We start from the raw sequence: 27669 nt of genomic DNA, 5'->3' as shown, positions 1-27669 counted from the left end.
TAAGAAGTGACATTAAGGAACCTTAACCAAAAGGTTGGCAAAGGAGCAACTTTCTGAAATAAGCAGCAGATCAGAGTGTGTATATAATGTGTTGAGGGGAAGAAAAGTACCTTGGATAAATGGAGTAGCTCTATGAATTCTGTAACCTTAAAAATTAATTTTTATCTCCTATGCATTTCAAGAAATTGCCAATCTTTTTGTTTTGTCAGCATCCTAATTACCATAAAAAGAAAGTGGTTCAGCATGGAAGGATGCTAATACTAACTGCAGGATGGCCTCGTAATCTGATAGGTGGCTCCCATTTGTTGCTGCTCATACAAAGTGTTGTCTCTCCATTTGGTATGAAAACTTTACCGAAGTGAAGTTACTAAAGCATTCAAAAGCACCAGAAAAGTCTCAGAAGCGATGAGAGGTTACTTCATAGGAATTGGGAGAAGACGCATAGTGTGCAGGAGAAATGTGGGGTAGCCCCATGGTGCTCAAAGAGCAGCTCCGATGAGTTAGTGCAGCTCGAGCGTCTCTTTCGTAGCTGTTTGCATGAGGAGCTGCTTCAGATTGCGGCTTTCACCTGAAGTTATTTTGGATTCTGTTTTAGCGAGTTCTGTTTAGCTTTGTTCTTTTTTTCTTTTATCTTCAGTGTTCCTCTGTTTTTAGTAGTTTCCGTGTATGACTGATAGAAGATAATATGCAGCAGTGTAACATAATAGTTAAGTGGTTATTTTGTTTCTGGGCAAATTGGTCCCACTTGGACTAATCCTGTTCTGTAACTCGAGCAATACGTGACCTTCTTTCCTCTCCAGACGAGAGGTGCAATTATTCAATTGGATCTTTATGTTGAAGGCTTTTTGTGTAATGTTATTAAATCGTACGTATTTTACAAGAACTGCTTTTGAGTTTCGGGAGTGAAAGTTCCAGGACGTGAGAATTCACGGTATAGAAAACTTCCTGGTAGGAAGTTTTGCCCAAGTCTTCCGTAGGAGAGATTCATGGCTGTTGACTTTTGCTATGCTTGTTTGTGTGAAGAAGCTCTAAATATTCTAGCTTTGCAAGTTTTGATCCAGGTGGCAGTTGGTGATCTGGCCTGTTTGTAGGGGTTTCAAACAAATATTTTTTCCTTCAGATAGATGTAACCATAGCGATTATCTAACACGGAGTGGATTATAGGGGAAGAACAAATGCATTAGGAGAGAACTGTTTAAAATTCAGGTACCGCATTTGGAAGAATTACTGCATTTTCACTTTGATCTATTTTTAATCCAATAGAGTTGTGGAAGTACGCAAAACTGCCAGCAGTAGAGCAGTGTGTTTAACACAAATACTCATGCTAACATCTGTAGAAATAACTTCCACCACTGAAGTTAAAATTTCAGCTTCATCTTTGTTGTGTTTTTGGACTGGCTGGTACACAGAAATCCGAATTAACGTGTTTTAACCCATGTGTTCCTCCCCACAGCCTTGATGCACCACAGCAACCATGTGGACAGCAGCCGTTGTTACCAGTGTGTCAAGTTCCTTGTTACTTTGGCTCAGAAGTGAGTAATCCCCTTTTCAGAATTTAACCTCATCCCTACCTTAGGCCCCGCTGTAACTATTTAGGCTGCTGCTCTTTCTGCTTTTGATCAGCAGCTTTATCTTTTGTAACGGTGGTATAAGTGGTGCTTAAAGGTCTTGATTTGACATGTTTCTGTATGAAGCGAAATCTTTACTGATTAGTACCTGAGATGGATTTCTTATAACGGCTGATAATTGCTGTTTTTAAAGGCAAAGGTCAGCTACATCCTGTAGAGAGGAGCCTGGCATTAAGACCAAGACAAACATATGCAAACTGTCCCAGATTTTTGAAATATTGTGATTGCTGAATTCTCTTTGTTTGGAACTTGGCATATGTCCCGATAAAGTGTAGTTCTGAAACACATGAATCTGTGTAGTAGACTTCTTCATGTAAACTTTACTAGGTGTTATTGCTCTGGCTAATTCAATTAATAACAGGGCTGTATGGTTTAGGTCAGAGTTTGTGATGATAACACCACATACAAAGGGCAGCAGCACAGAGAAAGAGAAGTCTTTGAATTTATTTTAAGTTTGCTAGAATGCGTTGTGACTAATTAACGTAATTTCAATTTCCAAGGTGCCCTACTGCAAAAGATTACTTCAAGGAGAATTCCCACCACTGGAGTTGGGCTGTGCAGTGGCTACAGAAAAAGGTGATTTGGCTGTAACTTTAACAGAACAACTGCCACTTTGTTTACAATGAGAGTTATGAAATCTCCATTCTTTATATGACTCTTTGAGATGACTCTTAAGGCAAAATACAAGCTACTTCATTTTTCACAAGGACGGTTTGGATGAAGCCAAACCTGATGGCGTGCAAGAACTTCAGTAGGCCCCGACGTGTTTCAGACATAGATGTGCGAATAAAACCAAGTGTGAATGGTCACAATGATTATCATTCCTTGCCACATGGGAAGCTTTCAGTGCCCCTGCATCGTGTTAGGCTTCCTTTTTCTAAAAAAGCAATTTTCCATTGCCTGCATGTTGATGCAAGGGAACGTGTAAATGAGTGAATTCCTTACAGAATCACTGCAGCTTTGCACTAAACGAGGCTGTTGACAGATGCAGCTTTTTCCTCCCACAAGTGTATTTTTTGTTCTTCGCTCTAAACTTAACATAGGTTGACCAACACATCTTTAATAAATACCCAAGGACGCTTGGCAAACTTGGAGCTTAGCAGAATCGGCCTGCGGTCAGGCAGGGCAACGCTTGGTCTCCCAGCGCTTCACGTACCACACAATGGTACCCCAGCTCCAGGCTGCTTCTCTGTTCCAACAGCTGCTGCCAGGCAGATGTCAGATCCGTAAACTAGTGCCGTACTGAATAAGGGAAGCAGAATTAGCGGGATGCTTGCAGTGCAGCTGGCACAACTTGTTGCCGCTCTTCTCTTGAAACACAGTGAGCTGACAGGTTCCTGCTGTCCCCATTTTCACTTTGTACTGGCTCTTGTAAACCCTGACTCCACCGCTCCTCAGCTGGCATCCAGTAACTTGCCGCTTACCACGTAGAAGGGAGTTGGTTGCTAGTTTTCAGCTGCATTTTCAGCCTCTCTGACTGTTCTGGCTGCATTAGAAGTGCATACTTGTCTATGCCCCAGATCTCCAGCTCATTGCCAAAGGATTCAGGAAGCTTGTTCCAAATTGTTAGCTCCCCCACCATCACAAGTGGATGAAGCTTTACACGTGTAAAACTCATATGGGAATTTTATGGCTTTCTTGGCTTTTTATGCAGATGTCTGAACATTATTGGGCTCCACAGAGTAACGTATCCAATGAAACGTCAACAGCAAAAACCTTCCAGCGCACAATTTCAGCACAGGTACGTCACAATCTGGGGAGACGATGTTAAACTTGTGTTATTTCCTTTTTTGCTTTTTGGTTAGCATCTTTGGTTTTGGCGACTTTAGCATATTCTGGTGCGCTTAAAACCATTCTTCCTTTAGAAGCCCAGATCCTGTGGTTGTTCCTGAAAAAAACTAACCCTTAGATGATATTAATCAATACTTCATAATTACCTGTGGTGACTCAACTCTCTCACTACAGCAGGTGTATTGTTTCAGAATCAACTTTGGGAAAAAAATTAATTAATAATGATTATAAGATGAAGGTATCGCCACGGCCCCTGACACTCTCTTGGACTGTTTCCATCTCAGGACACGCTGGCCTATGCCACAGCCTTGCTGAATGAGAAGGATCAGTCTGGAAGCAGTAACGGGTCGGAAAGTAGTCCAGCCAACGAGAACGGAGAGAGACATCTGCAGCAGGTAACAATAAGGACATGTTTATCTTCTCTTGCCTTGCTCTGTTAGACAGCTTGTTCCTGGGGCTTGGGACAGAACCATCGCTGCATGTAGACACAATAATCATGCACCTCCCAAAAATAACGTGCCCTATCTTTCTCTCCCCATCCCTTGTGTGTATTGAAAGGGCTCAGAGTCTCCTATGATGATCGGTGAGCCCAAAAGTGACCTTGATGATGTTGACCCGTAGAGGATACCTATGAACACAAAACCAGATCTACTCAAAACATTTAATGCCTGGTACCTACTGAAACTGGAGTCCCGTTGCTTACGCTGTTGGAAGAGTCTGGAAAAGAAGTGGCTTTACAGGATCGGAGCCCGTGCTGGAGGAGGTTATTTCCCTCAAAGCTAAAAGCATTTTTTAGCCACGAAGGCTTCAGGTCAATAAATGCTCTAGAAAACTGCAGCTTCGCCTGCAGTAGGTTGTGACAGTCCAGACACCGAAAACAGTTTGTCAAGAAGATTTTATCAAATACACAAACGCTAGTGGTTGAATTTTTATGTGAACATTAAATGAGTGAATGTAAAACTGTTGCTTTTCTGTGATGCTGCAAAAAAAATTCTTTTGGTTTTTATACAGGAAAAAGAAACCAGACTTGCCCTTATGTATGGAGGGCAAATTTTTAATCTTTCTGATAATATTGAATAGGAATATTCAAATTTCTGTAAAGATGTGTGATGACTTACATTTCATTGTAAAATATTAGTTAAAGAATGGGTTTACATAAGGACTTCTGTATTTAATATGTCTCCCTGCCAATTTGTAAAGCTCTTTAGGAGAAGATTGCTCTGTGAGGAGAGTGATTTCTTATGGAATGGTTTGGTCAAGGAGCTCTGGAATGGGATTTTTTCTGGTACCCTTCCGAAAACCACAGACAATTGGGAAGGACAAGGAAAGAAAAGCTTTGTTCTATAGAGATGCAAGTGTTCACTATTAAAGGATATTGGTGGGTTTAAGGAAAAAAAAAAAAGTTAATGAGTAGTTTAAAAGGAAAAAAAAGCACTTTAAGATGGAATTCTGTTGCAGTTTTACTCATTAAATTTTTTTAACCTCTGGAGACATATTGAATAAAAGGTAGTCTCAATCGTGTGATCTGCAATCACTTGCTTGTGCTTTGAAATTGCTGAGAAAGTTGGTATTGGTTGTAAATGATGAATAACTCCTTGAGTGAGTTGGAGACACTGTTGTGCAGATTTTATAGCAGTTTTAACACGGGGAGAAGAATGATTTGGCTTTGTATTTTCACTTGACCAGGCAACGTTTAAAATATCACAGCTCTTTTTGATTTGCTCATAAACAACTGGAAACCAGTTGGGATGATTTGAGCACGGTTTTGTTTTCCGTGTCAAGTGCAGTTCGGTGATTTCTGGCTCTGGCTACCAGCTTCTTTTGTGCCAACTAACTCTTTGTCTCTTGTACATTTTGCGTTTGTCACGTTTTCTGCACTGCTTTTTGCCTTTATTTATGGATTCTGCCTTACTTTAAAAAAAAAAAAAAATTATATAAACAAACATGCACAGAAACGGGGGACATCTTAAGGAGTGCCTGGGTACCTCCAGAATAGATAAATTTGCCAAGTTAAAGGCACAACCAGCCAAAAAGTGCCTTTTTTTTTTTTTTTTTTTCCTTTTTACATACTGTTGCCGAAACAAGAAGCAGCAGACAGCTTTTCACTGTTGTGCACTAATATTGAAATTAACCAGTCATTTCACTGTTGGAAGTAAACATCTGACCTGATTTCAGCTGTTACAGCTTTATAACTTATTGCGGGTTAAGAGAGCCGGTGTCCTAAATTGCAGGTGCGAAAAAGGAAGGGTGGCGTTGTAGTGAATCTCTCACTTTCTTTTCCAAACAATGTCTTCATAGACACATGGCAGAGTTTAGCATTTTATAAATGTTTCTGATAATGTGCTGGGACATTTTAAATGTGATGTTTTAAATTAATTTTGAATAAACCATTTCTTACGGATACCCCTTCTTCCTTTCCCCCCCCCCATCCCTGATACTTCGTTAATGGGTCATAAATCATCACGAGAAGTCAGTACACAGCGGTGATGGTGACGGAAGAAGCTGGTAAATGTTCCTATGGGTTGGCACCACTTGTCACTTCAGGTTCCTGTTATTTCCTATGGAAACAACGTCCTCGATTTCCGCAGGCCCAAAGAAGCATTGATTAAGAGAATTGCCTCAGGATGGCTCATCACCACTGTATACTTGAAACCAATACAAACTTTTTCATGGTTCTGCTCACGCTTGTACAAAGTCAATGGTTTATAATTTGCAATAAGATGATACTTGGTCAATTATTTTTGTTTCCAGCTGCTGTCATTTGAACCTGCTGAAGATTATTTTTTGGAAAATAGAGTTCAACAAAACTAGTTTTTGTGTAAATTGTGATGCATTTCTATGTTGTAATTTTTACTGCCAATCTTTTTGGATGAAAATGTTTTTATACGGCTTACAAAAATGTTTGGTGAGGAGCAGGCACAGCCTGCCTGTGAGCAGTCGGGGAGATATTGTCCGATTAATATGTAGAACATTTGGCACTGGAAAAAAATAGGCAGTCTTGATGAACAGTCTTGGGATTCCTGGTCAATGGAATAAAGTTATTCCTTTCACAGAAAACAGGTGTAATCTTTAGACCGCACGTACGCTGCTACGCTGTTGTTGCTCCTCTTATCTTGAAACTTCTCAGGCCAGTCCTGCGAGTGATAAGCTCTGAGAGGTTGCCCTCATCGCCGTTTTGGCTCCTGGCCAGAGTAAATCAAAGCAGCTGAATGGCCCCGGAACCGCGCCGCTGTGTGTCCTTAGGCCGTGGCACCTTCCGCTGCGCTCTCAGATTATTATCAGTGAGCGGTTTCTTCTCCTGACCTTCTCAGCAGAACGATTTACCCTGGCTACGCTTGAAGTCGTGGATTAGACCGGCTTTTCCGTGTCAGATAGCAAGACCTGCCGGCGATCTGGGCTTGAGTTAATACTGCCTTTTCTGTTGGTGCGAGGCGCAGAGAGCTGGGCGCGCAGCAGTGCCACGGTGCCGGTATTCCCCTGCTCACCTGTATCCTGCCTTCCTGACCGCACCTCACCTTCCTGACAGGTGTCTGTCCTCTCTTCTAAGGACAAAGATTTTTATGTTTCAAGCATGAGCCAGCTTGCCATCTCTGCTGGAGCATGGACAGGCTGAGACAGTTGGGATTGTTCACGCTGGAGAAGAGAAGGCTCTGGGGAGACCTTATAGCCCCTTCCGGTACCTAAAGGGGGCTACAGGAGAGATGGGGAGGGACTCTTTGTCAGGGTCAGCAATAGGATGAGGGGTAATGGTTTTAAACTGAGAGGGTAGATTTAGATTAAATAATCAGGAAGAAATCTTTTACTGTGAGGGTGGTGAGGCACTGGAACAGGTTGCCCAGAGAAGCTGTGGATGCCCCGTCCCTGGAGGTGTTCAAGACCAGGTTGGATGGGGCTTTGAGCAACCTGGTCTGGTGGGAGGTGTCCCTGCCCATGGCAGGGGGGTTGGAACTAGATGATCTTTAAGGTCCCTCCAAACCATTCTGTGATTCTGTGACTGGGTATCACAGTGTGCTGACGAGACTGTCCCCACCGTACCTGGCATCGGTGCCGCTTTCTCCTGGGCGAGGGAGGCTTTTCTGCCCACCCACAGACAAGATACTAAGCAAGGGCTGATCTTTTAATACCGTTTCCTCCCACCAGGCTTACACGGGCTTGGACTAAGCCGTGTGAAGGCTGTACCTGGCTTATTGCGCGTGCAACGTGCTCGCCCCTTCTGCTGGGAGCCGGCGGGTGAGGGGGCAGCAGGGTGCCCCCCTCTCGCAGGGAAGGCGGCAGAGGTGAAATAGCCAACGTGTGTTTTGAGAGCTTACAACCTGCTGAAGAATTACCAGCTGTGTCAAAGCTGTTCAGGAGCTCTAAGCTAACATATCTTTTTTTTTTTTTTTTTTTTTTTTTTTTCATTTCCTCCCCTCTTTGTGCAAAATTCAGATTATAGCTGATTAAAATTAGGGGCTGTAATTATATACATGTAATGTAATTACATGTTTAGATTAGGGTTGGGCTTTTGCCATCTTTAGGGAACAAGTTAGAAATAGTTTAAACCTTTCAAAGCGGTGCTTCCCGCTGGGTCTCTGTCTTCTTTTGCCAATCGGAGCTGGAGTAACGGATCTGTACGGGGCCTTTTAAGGGGAAAATAGTAGAAAATAGCCAGGTTTACCTGGTGCTTGTGGTATCAAGCTTTGTTTTTTCATCTATCCTCAGGTAACCCCACACAAATTATCTATGGTAGTACCAGGAGGCTGCTGATTCCCCCCCCACATAAAAAAAAGCGAGACCCAGCTTTGGTGGCTTCTGGTACTTCTCAGCCTTTCCCTGGTGCTGTGCATCTCGCTGAGCATCTCCGCTCCATCTGCTTTCTGGAGCTTCGGCGCTTACCCAGTGAAGCCCAACGTTAGCAGCAACAGCAACAAAAAGCACCAAGGGCACGTTCCCCAGAGCTGGGTGAGGGTTTGTTTCCGTAACTGGAAGATCTTGTCCCTCCACCACTGTTTTAAAAACAAACTTCTGCTCCTGGGTGTGTGTGGGACAACAAGGCTCAGCCCCTGGTCTCGGCCGGCTGTAGGCAAGGGGAGGGTGCCCACGCTGGTTGCCCTGACCTCTGAGGATGCCAGCGCTCGTCCAGGGTCACCTCGTACCCAAGGCAGGGGGCAGAGCCCGAGGTGGTGGCCTGTGGCTGGCTCGCTAACGAAGCAGAGCTCGTTTGGGGAAGCAGCACCCCTGCCGGATGGGTGCCAGCTCCCCCTCCCAGACCGGTTCCCCATGGAGATGTACATGAAGGCAGACGATGGATCATAATCTACTGAGCACTGGTCTATGAGTTTTATTTTAAAAAGACATTTATAAAATGTTTATTTATAAAATTCCAAATAAATATTTAAGGTACAAACGTTAAAAACCAAGGTACTATGCAAGCTTTTTCTTCTTTCACTTTTTTTTTTTTTTCTTTTTTGAAAAGGAATTACAGCCAGTTCTATGTGTCTTGGGACGAGCTGAAAGGGAAACTGTTAAAGCAACACATACCACCAGCAGATCGTTAACTTTAACTTAACAACAACAAAAAGAACCACTAACAAAGCAGTAGCTGACTGTGGCAATGCAGATCAAAATCTAATTAAACAAGAAGACTGTTTAATCTATAGCCCTTACACTTGACTGAAAAGTAAAGAAGTCTCTTAGGTACATGAGTAGGCAATTATAAAACTGTCCAAAAATAGCTAAACTATGATTTTCCAGGTACTAAGCAGCATTAGCTGACATCTAACGAGCAACTAACCAGGAAAGAAAGGAGCGGTCCTCACCACAATATTATTATTTTTTTCTAAAAGGTGATGGTTTTGTCCTGTGCTGGGTGACAACACGAACAAAGGGCCTCAAGAAGGCTCGTAGAGTCGGGGTATTGCTAGAAAGACCCGGTGGGGAAGGGACCCCGGGGTGACTCCTGGGATGGGACAGGGCTCCGGCTGCTTGGAGACCTCTTCCAGAGCCACCCTGGGTCTTGGTCCCACTGCGTGTGAGAAGGTGATGAGCCTGTACCCCACCATCACGGCAGCCCAAGCGTGGAGGTCATCAGAGCCACATGTTGGACCATGGACCATCCCAGGAGTGGCAGCTCAGCCCCGGGAAGGTAACGATCGGGCAACGTTGGGGTCCAACGAGGTGTCCATTCCTGCTATGCCAGGCCTGGGCCAGGGCAGCCGTGTCTCCGGCTCAGCCTGTCCCTACTGCCGGCTCCGGCAGCAGATGGCGATGGCCATGGCCATGCTGCTGCCCGGGACACTGGCTGCCACACAGGTATCGTCCACGGCGTAGGCTCCCATGGTGCCGGGGCTCTGGGAATGGGCATTACAGCCCGTCAGCGTCCAGCCGTCATCACAGGACACCATCACCTAATAGGGGAGAAGAGGTCACCTTCCATGTTTCAGCAAAGGGCAGGGGTCTGCCTGTCCCCAGTGGTCCCCAGTGCTCAGGGTGATGTGGCCAGTGACACATTGAGCCACTGGACACCATCTGGGGACACCAGTAGAGGCTGGTGTTGGGGTGGCCACAATGAGATGCCAAAGCCAACCCAACCCAACCCTCAGGGCAGCAGAGGGACAAGCAGAGGCGAGGACAACACCACGGTGGAGACACCTGCACCGTCCCTACCTTCTCCGCAGAGCCCGTGGACGTGTGCTCCTTCACCCGGCACTCGAGGCTGGCAGCAGGGCAGCACAAGGCGTGTGCCATCACCTCCGTCCCACCGGCGCAGTGGCTGGGCCCGCTCCCCGGCCCCACCATGGGTCTTCCACTGTCACCCAGTGCTGTGGCAGGGGAGTGGAAACTGCAGCCTGCCGAGGGGAGAGGGGCTGTCGGTGCGGGGTGGCCCCGGCAGCATCCCCGTGCACACATGGGTGCTGAGGGATGTCCCTGCTGAGCCCTGAGTCCTCCCTGCCTCCACGCGCGCAGCACATGTTGTAGAGTCACAGAATCATGGAATGGTTTGGGTTGGAAGGGACCTTAAAGATCATGGAGTTCCAACCCCCCTGCCATGGGCAGGGACACCTCCCACCAGACCAGGTTGCTCAAAGCCCCATCCAGCCTGGCCTTAAACACTTCCAGGGATGGGGCATCCACAACTTCTCTGGGCAACCTGTTCCAGTGTCTCACCACCCTCAGAGTGAAAAATTTCTTCCTAATATCTAACCTAAATCTCCCTTCTTCCAGTTTGAAGCCATTACTCCTCATCCTATCACTATATGCCCTTGTAAAAAGTCCCTCTCCAGCTTTCTTGTAGGGCCCCTTCAGACACTGTAAGGGTCTATAAGGTCTCCCTGGAGCCTTCTCTTCTCCAGGCTGAACAACCCCAACTGTCTCAGACTGTCTTCATAGGAGAGGTGCTCCAGCCCTTCCATGTCCCCCTTCCATGTCCCCCCAGCACTCACATCCACCCTTTTACCCCCTCGGTCCCAGAGATCTTCTGGAAGAAACACCCTCGGCCATCAGCCCAAGGCTCTGTAACCCGCCATGCGGAGCATTACCCGTCAGCACGTGGTCCCGCGGGGAGCAGCCGGCCCCCTCGGCCACCGGGGAGCTGCCGTTGATCCGGCACTCGGCCCTGGGCCACGTGCAGCACCTGGCAATGGCGTAGACACCCTGGCCCCGGAAAGCGTTGTGGGCCACGCACTGCTTCTGCCCGTCCTTGTCCTGCGGACGGGGCAGCACAATGTCACCAGGGGTGCTCGGGGGCCTGGGGACGCCCCTCCAAGGCCGGCGGGCATCCCGGGGGCAGGACTCGTGTCTCAGCACGCCCTGCTCACCTCCATGTGGTCCCCCAGCCGCCTGCCGCTGCGGGAGAAGCTGGAGCAGCTGAGCATCTCCTCGGCGTCGGCGCAGCGAGCCACGGCCGTGGCGTGCCGGGTGAGCCCCGAGCGCCCCGACCACACCGAGCGGCAGTACAGCTGCTCGTCTGCAACGGGGCAGATGGTCTCAGCGGTGGGGCAGACCTCCCCCCACCAGAGCCCACGGCACGCACCGGGACGCCAACGAGGGGTGGAAGATCTCCCCGCCACCCTCTGCGTGCAGCCACGCTCGGGCTCCGCCATCTCCGGCACAGGTTTGGGGAGGAACGTGCCCTTCCCACGCGCCCTGCCTTCACCCAGGCGCTTCTTTCCCCGGTGAGGGCAGAGCTCTGCCGGGCACCCAGCGGGCAGCCGAGGTCTTTACCTGTGCCCAGCCGGGCGGGCAGCCCGGCCACGCTGTTGGGCGTCTGGAGCCGCTGCTCCTCGGGGAACCACGCCGTGTCCATGACGTTCTTGGTGGCGAAGTGCAGGAGGCGCTGCCGGAGCTCGGCGAGGCTCAGCTGGGGCTCGGCGCTGAGCAGCACGGCGGCGATGCCTGCCGAGAGCCGTGGGGGACGCGGTGAGGACCGGGGGACACGCAGCCGCCTACGCACAACTCCCCTGAGCAACGCAGCTCCAGAGAGACACGAGAGGAATCACCGCAGTCCATCATCCCCCCCCACACGGGATGCGGGAGCTCTGCGCAGGCTGCGGCACCCAAATGAGCCAAAACATCCCAAAAACGCGGCATGCAAAAAATGTCCCCAGTGCAGGCAGCCCTGATGCCCTGGACACGTGGCCAGCATCACCAAGGGGAAGGGCCAGCCCTGCCCACCGTCCCGTAGCCCATCTCGCCTGCCACGTGCGCGGCCGCCTGCGACGTCCCGCTCTGCGCCGTGAAGCACGTGCTGCAGTCGCTGGAGGCCCCGATGATGTCGTCCCCGGGGGCGAACAGGTCCACGCAGCGGCCGAAGTTGGTGCCCAGGGTGCCGATGGAGGCGGGTTGGTCCTCGCTGTTGGTGGCGCCCACCGTGATGACCTGCCAGGGGGACGTGGAGGGGATGGGATGCGCAGCCCCAGCCCACTGGTGCTGGAGCGGATGAGCTGGAGGAGGTGGCAGCGTGTCCCCACGTGTCCCCAAACCTCGGGGAACCTCCCCAGCTCGTACCTCCGGCTCGGACGCTGGTGAGTACAGGCAGGCATCCTCCTTGTAGTTACCAGCAGCCGCGACCAACACCACCCCCATCTGCGTCATCCGCCGGCAGCCGGCGTTGAGCGCTCGGCTGTAGGCACCGGCGAAGGGCAGCAGCACCACCGGCAGCGCGAGGTGCTGAGCATCCAGCGTCCCCTCGATAAACTCCAGCCCTGGGAGGGACAAAAACGAGGGACAAGAAACAATCGTGGGAGGGGGACGAGGAGAGGGGCTCCGGGCATCCGTGACTCACCGATGAGGGTCCCGCTGACGGTGCCCTTCCCCTGGCAGTTCAGGACACGGAGGCTGTGGATGTTGGCACCCGTGGCCACGCCGGCGTCGCGCCCGCTCAGCACGCCGGCCATGTGGGTGCCGTGGCTGTCACACTTGCTGGCCTGGCACAGGCACCCACCACGGTTTTACGCCCCGGCCCCTCGCATCCAAGCAGGTTCGCAACCCCACAGCCGCCCTCCCCCCCAACCCCATCCCACCCCTTGCGCTTCGCACCAGATAAGCCCCACCGCAGAATAAATACTTAAAAATATTTTGGGGTGGGGGGAAGATAAAAAAAATCACCCTGTGCAGGAGAAAAGCTGGCAGAAAGGGGGCAGATAAAGCCATGCAGGGCAGCACTAGCACCCACCGCAGGTGTCCTGGCCCTGGGTGTGGGGTGGACCACGATTCCCTCTTGCGACACCACCTTGATGCTCACCCATGCTCCCCCCAGACTGCTGTCCCCAGAAAGAAGCCCTGTCCCACTCAGCCACCGCTCCAAATAGACCATGCTGAGGGTCCCAACACCCCCCAGGACCACAGCTCCCGCTGCTGAAAGTCCTGCCCAGCATTTTGTCACAAGCCACGTGTCCCTCTTGTCCTGGGAAGCCCCAGGAGTCTGGCCAGGGTGTGGTGGGTGCAGGGGGATGCTCTTGCCAGCGTGTGGCACCTCAGGGCTCACCTGCCTGTGGAAGCGGGTGCCGTCCTCCTCGGGGACACTCTCGAAGTCGGTGACAAGCACCCTGCCTTCGATCTCCCGATGGGTGCTCTGCACACTGGTGTCCAGCAGGTAAATCTCCACCAGGTCACCTTTATCTACCAGGGACATGACCAGGGGGAAAGGCAACCACCACCACGGTCAGCCCAGGCCACCTGGGATGCTCCCAAAATGCAGCTCCAGCCCCTCAGCACCACTGGGTGGGGGGGATGTACCCGTCCCCCCGAGATCAAGAGAGGGGATGGGCTCACTGACCCTTCCCCAAACGCCCCCGGTCCTCCCAATGTGCCCCAGAGCTTACTGGGAGGGCTGTAGGCACCCGAACTGGGCTGCGGCGGCACGATCCTGCCCAGGTTCCAGGGGATGCTCTGGGCAAAGACGTAGGCGTCCTCCTCGACGTACTCCACGTGTGGCAGCTTCAGCGCCTGCGGGGAGCGGACACACTGCCCGGCGTGGTGGCAAAGCTCCTGTTCCACCCCCCCACCCCCCCCCCGGGGACTGGGGCTGCCACCCCCCCCCCCCCCCAACCAGTGCCCACACCGCCTCGACCACCCGCCCTGGGACCATTCTCCCGTTCCCTCCTACCGTGTCCAGGACGTCGCTGCTCATCTTCACCAGGAAGGCGGGCAGGAGGTGGAAGACGTGCAGCAGCTCGGTCAGGTAGCCCCGCCGAGCCGCCCGGGCCTGCAGCCCCCGCGCCGTACCCCGCACCTCGGCCTCGCCGCTGCCCCCCCGCAGCACCACCACGTAGCGCCCGGGCAGCCGCCACGACGCCTGCGGGGACACAACCTCCGGGTTGGGGACACACAGACACGCGTGCCCCCCCCCCCCCCCCCTTATTCCCCCCGCACCGCTCCACGCTCCTCACCTTGGCGGCGCGATGGAAGGCGGCGGGTCCCGAGGGGGGGGCCCCGACGGCGGCTGCCTCCTCCTCGGCTGCCCCCAGGGCCAGCACCAGCTCCTCCGCCAGCTCCGCCGCCGCCCGCGCCACCACCAGCGCCACCACCAGCGCCAGCCCCCGCGGGGACATGCCGGATCGCACCCCCGACGGGGACCGCGGAGATGCTTGCGGGCCGCCGAGACCCCTCGGCACGGCGCAGACCGGACGGCGGAGCCTCTGCGCGCCCGCGGAGAAGCTGGAGCGAACCCACGGAGGTGACGGTGCGGGGCCGCGGAGGATCCGCTGCGCACCCGCGGAGCCGAGAAGCCGGTGCGCACCCGCGAAGGAGCCGGTGCGCACCCGCGAAGGATCCGGTGCGCACCCGCGGAGGTTCGGGAGCGCACCCGCGGAGGTTCGGGAGCGCACCCGCGGAGCCGAGGATCCGGTGCGCACCCGCGGAGCCGCGGCGCGGAGCTTTGCCCGGCGCGGTGGGGCGGGCGCGGCGGGGGATCACGCCACCGCCGCCGGCCCCATCGTCCCACCCGGGCGGGTTAACCATTAACGGGGCCGCGGGTGCGGGTGGGGGCGCGGAGAGAGGAGGGGAGCGGGCAGCGCTGCCCCCGCCAGCCCCCGCTCAGCAGCCAGCTCGAAATTCCCCCTGGAGTCCCCGTGCATCCCTGGGAGCTCTCCCGGCAAAACGCAGACGCTCAAGGACTATTTTCAGAAAGGGCTGAAAGCTTTTATGCGCCTCTTCCTGGCTTACTTCAGAGATAAATTGCCATGAAAGCCTCTAATCCTGTTTAGGCATTTTTTACGGAGTAGTCACACATCGCAAATATTATTTTCCCGGGATGCGGTCGGTGCTTTCCCGTGGCTCTCATCCCCGCCTTCCCCCTCCCCTCCCGCAGCGCCGGGCTGCCCCGGCATCCCCGGTGACCTTCGGCAAACCCCTTCCCTGCTTTTGAGGGATACAAGGGTTCGGGGTGTTCTACTGGCCATTTATGAGCTCCTCAGAGCTTATGTGGTTTATATGGACGTATATGTTTTCTATGGATGTATATGGTTTATATGGACGTATATGTTTTCTATGGATGTATATGGTTTATATGGACGTATATGTTTTCTATGGATGTGTATGGTTTATATGGACATATATGTTTTCTATGGATGTGTATGGTTTATATGGACGTATATGTTTTCTATGGATGTATATGATATGTTTTCTATGGATGTGTATGGTTTATATGGACATATATGTTTTCTATGGATGTGTATGGTTTATATGGACGTATATGTTTTCTATGGATGTGTATGATATGTTTTCTATGGATGTGTATGGTTTATATGGACATATATGTTTTCTATGGATGTGTATGGTTTATATGGACGTATATGTTTTCTATGGATGTATATGATATGTTTTCTATGGATGTGTATGGTTTATATGGACGTATATGTTTTCTATGGATGTGTATGGTTTATATGGACGTATATGTTTTCTATGGATGTATATGATATGTTTTCTATGGATGTGTATGGTTTATATGGACGTATATGTTTTCTATGGATGTGTATGGTTTATATGGACATATATGTTTTCTATGGATGTGTATGGTTTATATGGACGTATATGTTTTCTATGGATGTATATGGTTTATATGGACGTATATGTTTTCTATGGATGTGTATGATATGTTTTCTATGGATGTGTATGGTTTATATGGACGTATATGTTTTCTATGGATGTATATGGTTTATATGGACGTATATGTTTTCTATGGATGTGTATGATATGTTTTCTATGGATGTGTATGGTTTATATGGACATATATGTTTTCTATGGATGTGTATGGTTTATATGGACGTATATGTTTTCTATGGATGTGTATGGTTTAAATGGATTTATATATTTTAGTTTTAAGGACACCTTGAGTGGGTACCTGCACCCCGGTTTGGGTCACTGGGGGGACCCCGCTTGCCACCCGCTCTCTGCCATGGCAAGCTGACGTGGCCAGGATCCGGTGTCCAGCAGGCTCCTCACAGGGACAAATCTCGCTCCTGATTTTTGGCTCACTTTGATGAGGCGCCGCTAAGTCCTGCAACGTGGCGCCGATGCTTCAGGACATCTTCAGGGCAGCCGAGCACTGGGGGACCCCATTTTGGGGTGAAGGGGGGGGACAGTCTCCCTCTCCCTGCAGACTTGCTCACTTCCTTTTCGCACAGGGGACAAGCCATGTTCGAGGGAAGGACGGGGAGAGCCCCCAGAGGAGGGGAGGGCAAGGACCCCCCAGCCCCATGTGCGCCTCGATGTGCCGAGCAACATAGGGAAGTTTTGGCATGAATAGCTGACCCAGAGACACCCAGCCCCGGACTGCTCTGGAAGGAGTGGATATCTGCAGAAAGGTTCTTTTTCATGAAAAAATATTCAGAAATAGCCCAAAACTTGCACCTCGTAGAGAAAAGACCTGTTTCCCACCCTGGCACAACAGGGGAGCTGTGTCTGTGTGAGGGGCAGCCTGTTTGCGGGGAGAGAGCAAAAAAAAGTAACAGAGAAGACCCAACAAGGGGAAAAGGGCTCCCTAAATCCCCTCCATCCCCGGGGGAGCCGCGGAGCTCCGGGGTGCGGCTGGCAGAGGGCTGGGTGATGCTGCGCCGGTTTATCCCACTCGTGCATCCCGCTTTGGCTGCAGTTGGCTGCAGCAGCGGCAGACCTCCGTGAAAAGGAAAAAAAGGATTTCCGTTGCGTGTATTTAGGGCAACTCAGCACGATCTGATTATTTGGAAGAAAGTCCGAGGCTTATGAGTTTTGCACCAGCCGGGAATCGAACCCGGGTCGCAAGAATGGGAATCTTGCATGATACCACTACACCACTGGTGCGCTGATAATGCTCGTCCCCGCGCGCTGCCAAGGCCACGTGGGATGACACCCCCCCACACACACACACATAAATATACCCCCCCTTACTACCACCCCCCGGCGTGGGCAGCGGTGGGACCCCCCCTCTTTATCCCCGGCCACCCCGCTTCCAGCCACCCGTGGCCGGGACGCGGGTGTCCCACAGCCGCGGGGTCCCTGCGGGGGGGTAACATGCGTGGGGCGCTGCGCCCCCCCCCCCCCCCCGAGAGCCAAGCGGGCGGCCCCGGCGGAGCTCTTAATTTCATGCAGGAATGTCCCGTTTCTCACAATGTTTAACCTCGGCCGGCGTGGGGAATGGGGGGGGGCGGGGGGGCGGAGAGGGGAAGCTGAACCCTTCGGCTCCGGCAGCCTCGGGGGTCTTCCCACCCGTGGGCACGGCAAGGATGCTCCGCTGAGGGATGCGGGGACCCACATCCAGCTGCACAAAGGGCTCGTGGAGGCGGGGGGGGAGGAGGGGGGGCAAAAGGCTCCAGCCCCCCCATCTCAGCCCTGTCCTCTGTCTCTGCCCGAGGAAAACGCTTTTGAAAATTAAGTTTCTTTCACCAAAAATGAGATGGGCAGAAGCTTTCGGGTGTCTACAAGGCACCTACACTCAATATGAGACAGCGACACAGAGCCACGTCCTGTCTCTGGGCACCCTCCGGAACCCAGCGGGACGTGACCCCATCCGAACGGTGTCCCCAAAGCCACCGCGCTCTCCCCACGTCGGGGAGGAGATGCAGGAGCCGAGCAAGGGTAAACAGCCGGGAAACGCTTCCTCTTGGGCGGCCGCTCGCAATCCTGACCCCAATATTTAGCAAACACCGGCGCCTTCGCTCCCCACCCACCCTCCTGCCGGCTCCCTTGGCCATAAACACCCCGGGCGCGTGGGTGCTGCCTGCCCTTTTCCCCTTGCTGCTGCGGTGACGGGAAGGTGAGCAGAGGACACGGCAAGGCCAGGAGGGGCGTCGCAGGGGCAAGAAGCCCCCAGACAGGACCATTTCTTGCCGGATTGCACCAGCAAAGCACTCCCTGGGCGGCAGGGGAGCACCGGGAGCATCGTTTCCAAGGCTCCATCCCCCTTAGGTGCCAGGGGACGGCTTTTCCCCCGCTTTCGGGCTATAAATTTGCTGAAGGGCAGCCCTGGGAGCAGAGATGTGCTCCCAACCCTCCTGGGGCCTTGCGGAGCACACGCAGCATCCAGCCCAGTTTTCCCAAAAACAGGGCGAGGGGCTCTCAGCATCCCCATGCTGTTGGATCCGGTGATGCTTTGATCTGAACCCAGTTCCCCTGGGGTGGGGGGGGGTAGGGTTGGGGCTCAGCCACGCAGATCCCCCCGGATTCTCCCAGCAGTCGAAGGGCAGGCGGAGGTCGCAGCTCCCCTCCCTGCGTGTTGCAAACAGGCAGCGGAAAACCGCTGCGTTGCCCCTGTCGCGGTGACAAACCAGGCTTAGCTCCATCAGCGTGACTTGAAACAAGCGCTTATTATTCAGAGGGAGTTTGGGGACGGCGGGCGCCGGCACGCAAAGCCACCCCCAGCGTCACGGCTGATGACACCGACCGAGCAGAGAGACAAAATGTTGCCCAAAGCCACCGCCTCGAGCAGCTTTTGGGAAGCCACAGCCGCCACCGGGGTTTCAACTCAGCCAAGTCCTCCTCCCTCTGCCCCCGCCGGCGCCGGAAGCCGCTCCTCGTGCAGGAGATGGGGGACAGCATGATCTGTCCCCCCCCATCACCTTTCTCCCAGCCTGGAGACATGAAAGCTGCCTGCTGCCAGAATATCGGGATTTAATTTTAATTCCGGGGGGAGGGTGGGGGGGGCTTTGATATGTGGGAAAAAGGCTTTGTGGACATCTCTGCCTCCTAAAGCCTACCCGGGGGGAATACATCTTTACCTACCTAAATGCTGAGCCTGTTTCAAGCAGCAAAGCTAATCCCCTGTTCCCTTCCTAAGCACGTTATTTAGCCCAGATCCTGCCCAGCCCAACATCCGCACTCGTCTGCGCCCACCCGAAGGTCTCCGGCAAAAGGGACCTTGTCCCCTCTGCGGTGGAAATTCGGGAGGTGGCGGTGCTCGCATCGGGTTTTGCGGGATGGCAGCCTCCCGAGCGGCTGGGTGGGCGCGAGGGGCACAGGATGGCCTGGAGGTTCCTCCACGCTGCACGTACTCCACTTTCAGGGGGGCAGCCCCAGCCCCTCTCTTCTAGGCTGTGATGTCTGTGTCCCCCCTATAAGATAGGTCCATGCCAAGTGGCCGTTCTCTCCGGGAAATCAGTTTTCAGGCTCAAAGAGGCAGTCGCTATCCTCAAGGAGAGTATCTGTCCCCTCTTGGAGCCCATAATAGAGGTCGTCCTTCTCCCTGGTGCCTTTGCAGGGGGAACCAGGGTGCTTTCCCCCCGCTGGGGAGCTGGTCGGGGTGCAGGCAGAGCGAGCAGCAGATGGTGGGGGTCGGACCCATGGCACGGGGCTGCTGGGCACGGAGCCCTCCAGTGATGGCGTGTCCATGTCCTCCAGGAGGGATGCCAGTGGCGCATCCCCCTGGGCTGGCTGGGGGGGGCTGTGGGAACAGGGAGGGCAGGGGGCAGCACAGGGGTTACACTAAACACAGCTGGGTTGGAGCTGGGGTTTCCCCCGGGGACGGTGGCTGCTGGGCTCAGCGTTGCTCAGCCAGCGTCCCAGCATCACCAGTCCCCCTGCTGGGTGGCTGGGGTGCCTTGGGAGGGCCCTGTCTCAGCCCTCAGTGCCACCCTGGGACACCACGGTGCCTGCCTTTATAGGGACAACCTGCCTGCCAGGTTTCTTCTCCTGCCCATGGGATGAAGGAGCGGCTGCCCTGGCACACTGTGCCTGCATCCCGGGGAGAAAGCGTTTTGGCAGAGGCAGTGTCCAAGTCCTGCACCCCGAGACTGCACAGTGACCCCCATCGCCTGCAAAGCACTTTTGGGACCTCCTGGACCAATGCTCGGGCATCATACCGGCATCTGGTTTGAGGGACATGTACCGAACGTCTCATTTCTATCAAAGTCTGACCAGGAACTTGGGATTTATGCTGGTGAGGGACATTGTTCGTATTTATAAAATGAAATAAAAGCAAGATGCAAATCACAACCAAAGGCAATCCAGATTTCTTAACTGGTTTCACCCTGGTAAATTGTTTGGTACTGAGAGACCCCATGTGCTGAGACACCATCTGGGCTCCAGCGGAGCTGGGGGTTGGTGCTGTGCAAGCAGCAAAGACCTCCTCTACCTCCTCTCCCTCCTCCCACACTGGGGGTCTGACCCCCCCTTGTTTTCACCCTGAATCCTGCCGGTGCCACCCAAACCCCATGGGCATTACATACCTGCTTGCTGCTGCTTCCAGCCGAGGTGCTGTCTCTTGGGGGGGGTCTCCAGCACCCCCCAGCTCACGGTGAACCTCTGCTTTCGCCTGCACGGCCAGCTGGGAGCAGCTGCGGGGTCTGGGCTGGGTGGTGGGTGGGAGCTGGTCCAAGCCCACCGTCTGCCTCTGGATCTGCTCGTAGGACGGCAGGCTTTTCTCGTAGGTGCTGGTGGCCTCTTGGCTGGGACAGGGTACAATCAAGCTGTGGGAGAAGGAGGAATGGGCTGCTGAGCAGGACCTGGACCCCTGTGGAGCCAGGAGATGCTCAGGAACATGCACACAGCAGTCCATCAGGTGCTTTAGAGGCCACTGGGGCCACACCACTGCCCACGCCAGCAGGTCCTTGCAGAGGGATGCCTTCAGGAACGCAGCTGGATGCTTTCCACCCCCCAGCATCACTCCAGCTCCAGCCCCGGAGAGGCTTCAGCCAGCCCTTGCCTCCCCCACCCAGGGACCTATCATTTTTTCCTGCAATAGGTGTATTTGTCCCCGGTGCCACTGTGCCCGGACACTGCCCTTGTCCCCGGGGGCATGCAGATAACCGTGTGTACAGACGAAAACACCCGCCAAAAGGAAAATGGCCACCGGGGTCAGGCGCTGGGACCTACCGGGTGTCCCTCTCCGGTAGCACGATGGGTTTGTGGTCCAGGAACCGCTCGGCCTCGAGGTCTACAGGGATGAAGGTTATCTGAGGGGAAAAGAAACGCAGAGCCCGGGGGGCTGCGCTGGGCATCACGGGGACCCTCGGCCCTCATTAGCGGTAAAAAGGCCGGAGCATCCCTTCAGCTGGGTTTTTGGTCTTTTCCCAGCACGTTTGGATGTCTTGCTTGGAAATGAGTTTTTGGGGGGAAATCAATAAGGGATTGAATGAACCCAGCACGGTCCCACTCTCAGCACCAGGGGGGTTTCAGGGTTTGTGGAGAAGGTCGGTGGCCAGGGACAACACCAAGGGTGCCCTGTCCTTGAGCCCCTAGCACGGTGACAAAGCCACATCTCCCTTCTCACCAGGGCTGAGCTCAGCTTTGGCAGGGTCTGGGGTCAGCTTCACCCTGGTCCTGAGGAGCTCAGCTGGTCCTGGAGGTCCCAGCTGGTCCTGGAGGTCCCAGCTCATCCCAGGGTCCCATCCACCTCCCCCCATTTTGGGGTGCAGCCAAGCTGTCGACAGACCATCCTGCACCACCGAGACCAGTGCCACAGCCACCTTCTCCTTGGAAAAAAAAAAGCCTTTTCCGCCAGCTCCGTTTCCCGGGGCAGGGACGCGTGGCCACCCTGCCGTGCCGGCGGTGCCCTCTGCCAAGGAGACTGGCAGGCGAGAGCTGTGCTCTGGGGGGGCGGGTCCCTCCAGACCTCCATAGCCACCACAACCCCTTCTTTGAAGTCCTGGGAGCCCCCCGAGGTCCCAGCCCCTACAGGTGCAGGGAAGGGACTGTTTTTTGGGGGGGGAATTCCATGAGAGAGATGAACACGAGCTGATTTCCTTGGGATTATTCCCCCACTGCGTGCCTGACATCAAAGCCTCAGGCTTGGGGAGGTCCAGGGGGGCAAGGGATCGGGGCTGCATGCTGCAGGCATCAGTGGGGAGGTGTAGCAGAGTGTAAACCTCCCAAACCAGCACTTTTCCCTCTGGATCTCCCCAGCTGGCTTTCCTCCAGGATCTGCCACTATCCCACACCACAGATGGGGAAACTGAGGCACAGCCCGAGGCTACACATCCACAGCAGCTTAAACCCCCTAAACCCAGCTGATCCCTCGACCCCCTCCAAGGTCCCAGGATGGACCCTACCTTCGGGTAGCACTGGCACATGCTCCAGATGATGCCCACGGCTACGAGCAGGACGCCCAGGGCACAGAAGGTGATGTAGATCTGGGGTTTTTCCACGCTCATGATGAACATCCCCGTCATCACCAGGAAGAAACCCAGCATGATGAACCCATAGCGAAAGGTCTTCTCCTCGGCCATGGAGAAGAGCGCCGGGTGGGAGAGGCAGGGGAGGAGAGATGCCGGCAAGCCCGATTACCTGCGGCTGCTGCCGCCGGCTGAGCACACCTCCGGGGTGAGGCGAGGAGTGGTTTCTTTCTCCGGAGGCTGCCAGGGGCTGAGGATCAGCTGCACGTTGAGCCTGGTCCTGCCCAGGGCTGAGCCAGCCAGTTCTTAACGGGTTTGTAATGAATGCAAACACTGACCCGCCGTTCACACTCCAGTGAAGCCGCCCGGCACGTGTCCGGGTAACCTTCCCTGCAGGCACCGTCCCGGACCCCATGCCTAGGGAAGGGACGGGGAGGGAGAGACGGGGACCCGGAGAGCGGCTGGTCCCAGTGGGACTTTCCCAGCCCTGGGGGATTGAGCTGGACTTGGCCCATAAATCGGAGCTGGCAGAGCCCCAAAATGAGGGGGATGCCAGGGCGCAGCATGTTTTCAAGGGCTGCAGCTGGGAAGGAAGGAGCGCTCCATGGTCTTTTTGGAGGCTGGTGGGTTGGGAATAGTCCCTGCTTTTTCCACCTGGGTGCTGGGGGGCCACTGGTGGGGTGCCTTGGTGGAGCAGCAACCAGGCTGCGAAGCAGGGGGTAAAGCCAGGGAAGGGTGGAGCAGGGTCGGTCCCCGCAGGGGGAGCGAGGACAGTGTCAGCGTGACCTGTGTTTGCCTGAGATGGGACAGGGGTGTTAAAATGTGTCCCCTTCCCACCACAAATCTGACAGCAAGACAGTAGCAGGGGCTTTAATTAGCTTTTGGTTTATTCCCTCGTTTGCCTGCTCGTGTAAAAACACATGTACCTGGCTTATGAAAAATAATATATCATATTATAAATAATACGTTATATTTGGCTGTGGCTCCGCAGTCACTCTGCAGATCCGCAGGGGGTGCAGGGCAGCCCCTTATTTCGGTGGGATGGGCAGCAGCCCCCCATGAAGTTGGCCTTTCCTCTGGGCAAGGCTGCAAACCCATCCGTGGTGGGCAGGGAGGGGGGTGAGCCGCTCAGGGTGTCTTTTCAGAGGATACTGCCTGAAATGCCGAGTGCACTCGGATGCCCTGAACGCAGGCACGAGCCACTGAACATCTCTAAACCAAATTAAGTGAGGCATGGAAAGTCAGGATGCAGGGAAAGCAAGGTGGAAGGGATGGAGATACAGCTAGGATACAGAAGATACATGGATGGAGATACAGAAGGAACATTGCAAAGGCAGAGGAGCAAACAGGGTGGCACGGAGCTGTTCTTTCTCTGGCCAGATTCCTTGTTTGTTGCTGCAGTTTTTATTATATAGCTCTTGCTTTGGGTGGGCAGCCCCTGGACTCATAGGAACTCCCCAGGGTTGGTCAGAGGAGGGAATACAAAGCATCAGCAACCAGCAATGGTTTTATTAAAAATACGAAGGCTTTCAAACATGCCAGTTACCCCCCGCTGCTCCGAAAGCATCGCCCACAGGACCCACAATCCCAACAGACCCCGACAGATCGCTCGGAAAGCCAGAGGGACCCCCCTGCCATCCCCCTCCTCACCCATCCTCCTCTAGCCCTGGCAATGGAAGGGACTGGGTTTAAAGCCAAGGGACTGGGCAGCCACCTGCAGAGTCCTGTTCCCCCGCCGCCGCCAGGCTCAGACACCCCGGACACTGATGTTTTCGTAGCTGGGGGGAGGTGTTTCCCGCGGCTCCCCAGGGTGCTGGGTCTCCAGCCAGGACGGGCTGGGGCGGAACAAGGCGCTGTCAGAGGAGCTGCGCCGGCGGCCACCCTGCCAGCTCTCCTCCTCCTCCAGGTAGCGATACAGGGGCGGTGTGAGCTCCTCCTTCCTCCCCGGGGGCTGGACATAGGCTGGAGCAGCATGGGCAGGTCTGCAGGTCAGGGCTTCTTCATAGGTGGGGATGGCGCTGGCATCCCAGGTGCTGCGAGGGAAGAAGAAGAAACCCAGCAGTGCAACGTCAACAAGAGCATCCCAGCATCCGTCAACCAGAGCATCCCAGCACCCATCAACTGGAGCACCCCATCAACCGGAGCATCCCAGCACCGTCAACCAGAGCATCCCAGCACCCATCAACCCGACCCTCCAACCAGAGTATCCCAGTGCCCTGGCAACTGGAGCCATCAACCGGAGCACCACATCAACTGGACCACCCCAGAACCCCATCAACCAGAGCATCCTGGCACCCACCAACCAGAGCACCCCATCAACCAGAGCATCCCTGAGCATGGTGGACATGGGGATGGCACATGAGCAGGTTTTGCATGCCTAGGGTCAAGGGAAGTCCATGTCAGCCACCTCCTGGCACTTGGGAGCGCAGGGAGCAATGCAGGAGGAAAGGCATCATCCATCAGACCTGTGACAAGGCAATGTCTCCTGGTTCCCACTGAGTTTATTAACCCCTCACCCAAGAAGAGGAAGGGCAGCCTGGCAGGGCAGCCTTGAAGATCTGCCACCTCCGGCACTAAGGGCTACAACTCCAGGTGTGAATGGCCACAAAGCAGCAGAGGTGCTGGCTCTCGAGGCATCTGCCCCTTCACTCAGCACTGTGCTGCTTCCCATGAGCAGGAGAACATCCTCATCATCTGCCTAACCCCGAAGTCACCCTCCTGTGAAGGACAGAGGCTGCCGGCAGCCGTGCGAGTGGTTTGGCACCAGCAGCCGGGCGGGAGCCGGGCATCCCAGTTCGATGCGGTCACACCCCACCCTCGTGCCCGCCGGAGCCCTCCACATGCCCGCCAAGCCTGGTGGCACTTCCAGCAGCGCTTTGCTGAGCAAACACGGATTGTGTACAGGGAAAACCTCCAGCCAACCTTTGCCCTGCGCACGGCCCTGGGTGCAGCCCCAAAGACGGGAAGGATTTGAAAGGAACCCACCATCCGCTTGCTTTTGCAGAGGAAAACCCAGCTCGGGGAGGCTGCAGGGGCTGGAGGGGCACAGCTGGTCCAAAGGGAAAGCTGCAATGCTCCACAGGGATGCCTCTGTCCCGAACTCAGCAGCCCCCTATCTCGGACCTACCACCTCGGGCGTCTGTGCCGTGGCTTTTGCCAGACAGCCTCAGCTTGGAAAGGGATGCTGCCTTGGAAATGTAGCGGGGGGGCGGGTGGGGTGTCTCCCAGTGCAGGATGTCACCTTGCCAAACCTCTGGGAAGCAGCATTTTCTGCTTTGGAGGGCTTCGCTGTGCGAATGCCAGCGCAGCCGGGGCTGCAGGAGCTGCCGCAGCACCAGGAATGCCAGGGCGATGCCTTCCCATCCAGCATGGGAACCGGGAGGACATTCCCTGCGGGGGACACAGCAAAGCCCTCCGTGGGAGGAAAAATCCCCCCAACCAAGACCTCCCAGACCAGCTCACAATCGTGCCCCCAGATATTCAGATGGGCACCGAAACCCCTCGAGAACCAGGAACGTGCCTCCCGCCCCGACTGAATTTTTATGGTTTCATGTTCTGAAGAGTTTCTTTTAGTGCTGCTTTTCCCCAGAGCCCGATTTATGCTGGAGCCAAGGTCTTTGCTGTGACCCCATAAAACTGCACTGGGAAGGGCCGCCTGGCTCGGCTTCCACAGCAATCTCTGGAAAAAAAAAAAACAAAACACCCTTTTGATCAAAAAACTTTTAAATCAAGAAGTGGGAGTGAATCTCAGGCTCACACAGGAAGAGTCTGGGGACCCCACAAGCGGCAGTGGTGTTTGGGTGGGGGGCAAGGGGTCTTCCCACACCCCAAAGTGGGCTTCGTAGCGGGTCCCTTCACTTGCACTCCCATCTCAATGCCAATCGGAGGATTATTTTCCTTCTCTTTTTCTTTTAAGCCCCTTTTAATGTAGATTTTGCTTCCATTAAAGATGGCACAAACCCCCTCATCCTTACAGAGAGCACTGCAGACCTGTGTCGGCAGGGCAGGCTTCAACCGCTGGAGGTCTGGGTGACCTCCCCACCCCCAAATCCAGACCTTCTGCCAGAAAACCAATGCGGTCTTCTGCTCAGTGGCTCTGCTAAGGAGATATCTGCCTTGGCCGGTGATGGCCCCGCAGGGCAAGGAGAACCGTCTGCTGCTGAGCCGGCTGGGGGAGCAGCCAGCGTGGGCACGGAGGGTGCCTGCAGCGAGGGCAGGTTGCGGGGGCTTGGGTGAAGGTTGACACTAATGAGGAAGAGCATCTGCTCAGGGAGGAAGAGGAGAGCACAGCACGGGGGCTGAGCAGCGGCCGGCAGCGTTACTGCTCATCTCAGCTCGCCAGCGAGCCAGCCTGAGAGCAAAGGTAGGTACACAGCCATGCCGGGATGGTCAAACCCATCCCTGTCTTCTTCCCACCCAAGCACCACGTGGGGACGTGGCACCCACCTGCAGTTCCACTTCTCCAGAGGCTCCGCGGTGAAGTACTGCAGGTCCCTGGGGAAATGGTACTGGTAGCGGCGGGAGACCACCCTGGCGTTGGCTTTCACGGACCAGAGGAGGCCGAAGAGGAGGAGGATGCCGCCGATGCCACAGCAGAAGAAGCTGACGGAGCGGAGCAGGGCGCTGGAGGAGGAGCTGGGAACAGCCTCAGCTTCCCGGGGAGGCAGGAGGCGAGCCCCGCTGCTGGCCGAGGAGCCCACCTCCCCGTCGCTCCACCAGGCAAAGCACAGCGTCCCCGTCACCAGCAGCACGGCCCCGGTGATGGTCATGCCGTAGCGGAAAGAGGCAGCTGCCATCCTTCAGAAGGAGATTTTAGAGGAGGAGAAGAGCGAGACAAGACATGAGAGGGTTCATGTGCTGCAAGACAAGAAAGAGACTGGGTCTGAGTGGGACAAGGTCATGGAAGACCTGCCAGAGGAGAAAACTACTGAGCTAGGACCTCTCTGGGGGTTGCATGCTCTTCGGCTACTTATTACTGACCATCAGAAGGGGCATTTCCACCACCTCAGATGGGAAGCCCTTGGGCAGAGCAAAGTCAGCCACCAGTTTGGACCCATGAACTTCCCAACAACCTCGTAAAAATATCCTCGTTTTCAAGAAGCAACGCGGCGCTCCCATGGCGGCAGGATGGGAAGCCCACCCAGGGGAGCTACGGAGGCGGCTCCGGGGACTTGCACAGCTCTTGCCTTTAGGTTTTCTTCCAGACTTCCTCCCAAGCTCGGAGGGAAGCCAGCTGGGTTTCTGATCAA

At 54.6% G+C, this 27669-nt stretch overlaps 4 protein-coding genes and 1 non-coding gene across 6 annotated transcripts in view; 1 reads left to right on the top strand and 4 right to left on the bottom strand.

The window, feature by feature from the left end:
* USP24 (ubiquitin specific peptidase 24) overlaps positions 1-6470 on the top strand; it is a 66225-nt gene extending 59755 nt beyond the window's left edge. For both annotated transcript variants that reach the window (XM_074152369.1, XM_074152368.1), the window contains 5 exons: positions 1454-1532; positions 2129-2204; positions 3283-3369; positions 3704-3814; positions 3978-6470. In XM_074152369.1, the coding sequence (XP_074008470.1) occupies positions 1454-1532; positions 2129-2204; positions 3283-3369; positions 3704-3814; positions 3978-4040 (416 nt within the window). In that variant the 3' untranslated portion in view covers positions 4041-6470. The remainder of the gene's footprint in view (positions 1-1453; positions 1533-2128; positions 2205-3282; positions 3370-3703; positions 3815-3977) is intronic.
* A 3167-nt stretch (positions 6471-9637) lies between these two features.
* PCSK9 (proprotein convertase subtilisin/kexin type 9) lies at positions 9638-14833 on the bottom strand. Its single transcript, XM_074151803.1, is given in 14 exon segments — positions 9638-9805; positions 10065-10246; positions 10937-11102; positions 11216-11364; positions 11622-11792; positions 12092-12275; positions 12405-12601; positions 12682-12823; positions 13384-13517; positions 13721-13844; positions 14005-14193; positions 14288-14484; positions 14549-14658; positions 14778-14833. Coding segments are annotated over 14 exon segments (2169 nt in total).
* Positions 14834-17106: 2273 nt separating this feature from the next.
* On the bottom strand, positions 17107-17177 carry TRNAG-CCC (transfer RNA glycine (anticodon CCC)). Its single transcript has one exon. It is a non-coding gene; the product is annotated as a tRNA-Gly (tRNA).
* Positions 17178-19466: 2289 nt separating this feature from the next.
* BSND (barttin CLCNK type accessory subunit beta) lies at positions 19467-22534 on the bottom strand. Its single transcript, XM_074152645.1, has 4 exons — positions 22358-22534; positions 21183-21262; positions 20537-20776; positions 19467-19752 (listed from the first exon to the last, which is right to left on the bottom strand). The coding sequence occupies exons 1-4, from the start codon at positions 22532-22534 to the stop codon at positions 19467-19469; spliced, it is 783 nt and encodes a 260-aa protein (XP_074008746.1).
* A 1373-nt stretch (positions 22535-23907) lies between these two features.
* On the bottom strand, positions 23908-27277 carry TMEM61 (transmembrane protein 61). The gene is made up of 2 exons (XM_074152593.1): positions 26867-27277; positions 23908-24453 (listed from the first exon to the last, which is right to left on the bottom strand). The coding sequence occupies exons 1-2, from the start codon at positions 27214-27216 to the stop codon at positions 24168-24170; spliced, it is 636 nt and encodes a 211-aa protein (XP_074008694.1). The 5' UTR covers positions 27217-27277; the 3' UTR covers positions 23908-24167.
* Positions 27278-27669: the final 392 nt, after the last annotated feature.

The sequence above is a fragment of the Numenius arquata genome, chromosome 8 (assembly GCF_964106895.1).
Source record: "Numenius arquata chromosome 8, bNumArq3.hap1.1, whole genome shotgun sequence".
Taxonomy (NCBI): domain Eukaryota; kingdom Metazoa; phylum Chordata; class Aves; order Charadriiformes; family Scolopacidae; genus Numenius; species Numenius arquata.
This window is presented reverse-complemented; position numbering and strand designations above follow the sequence as displayed.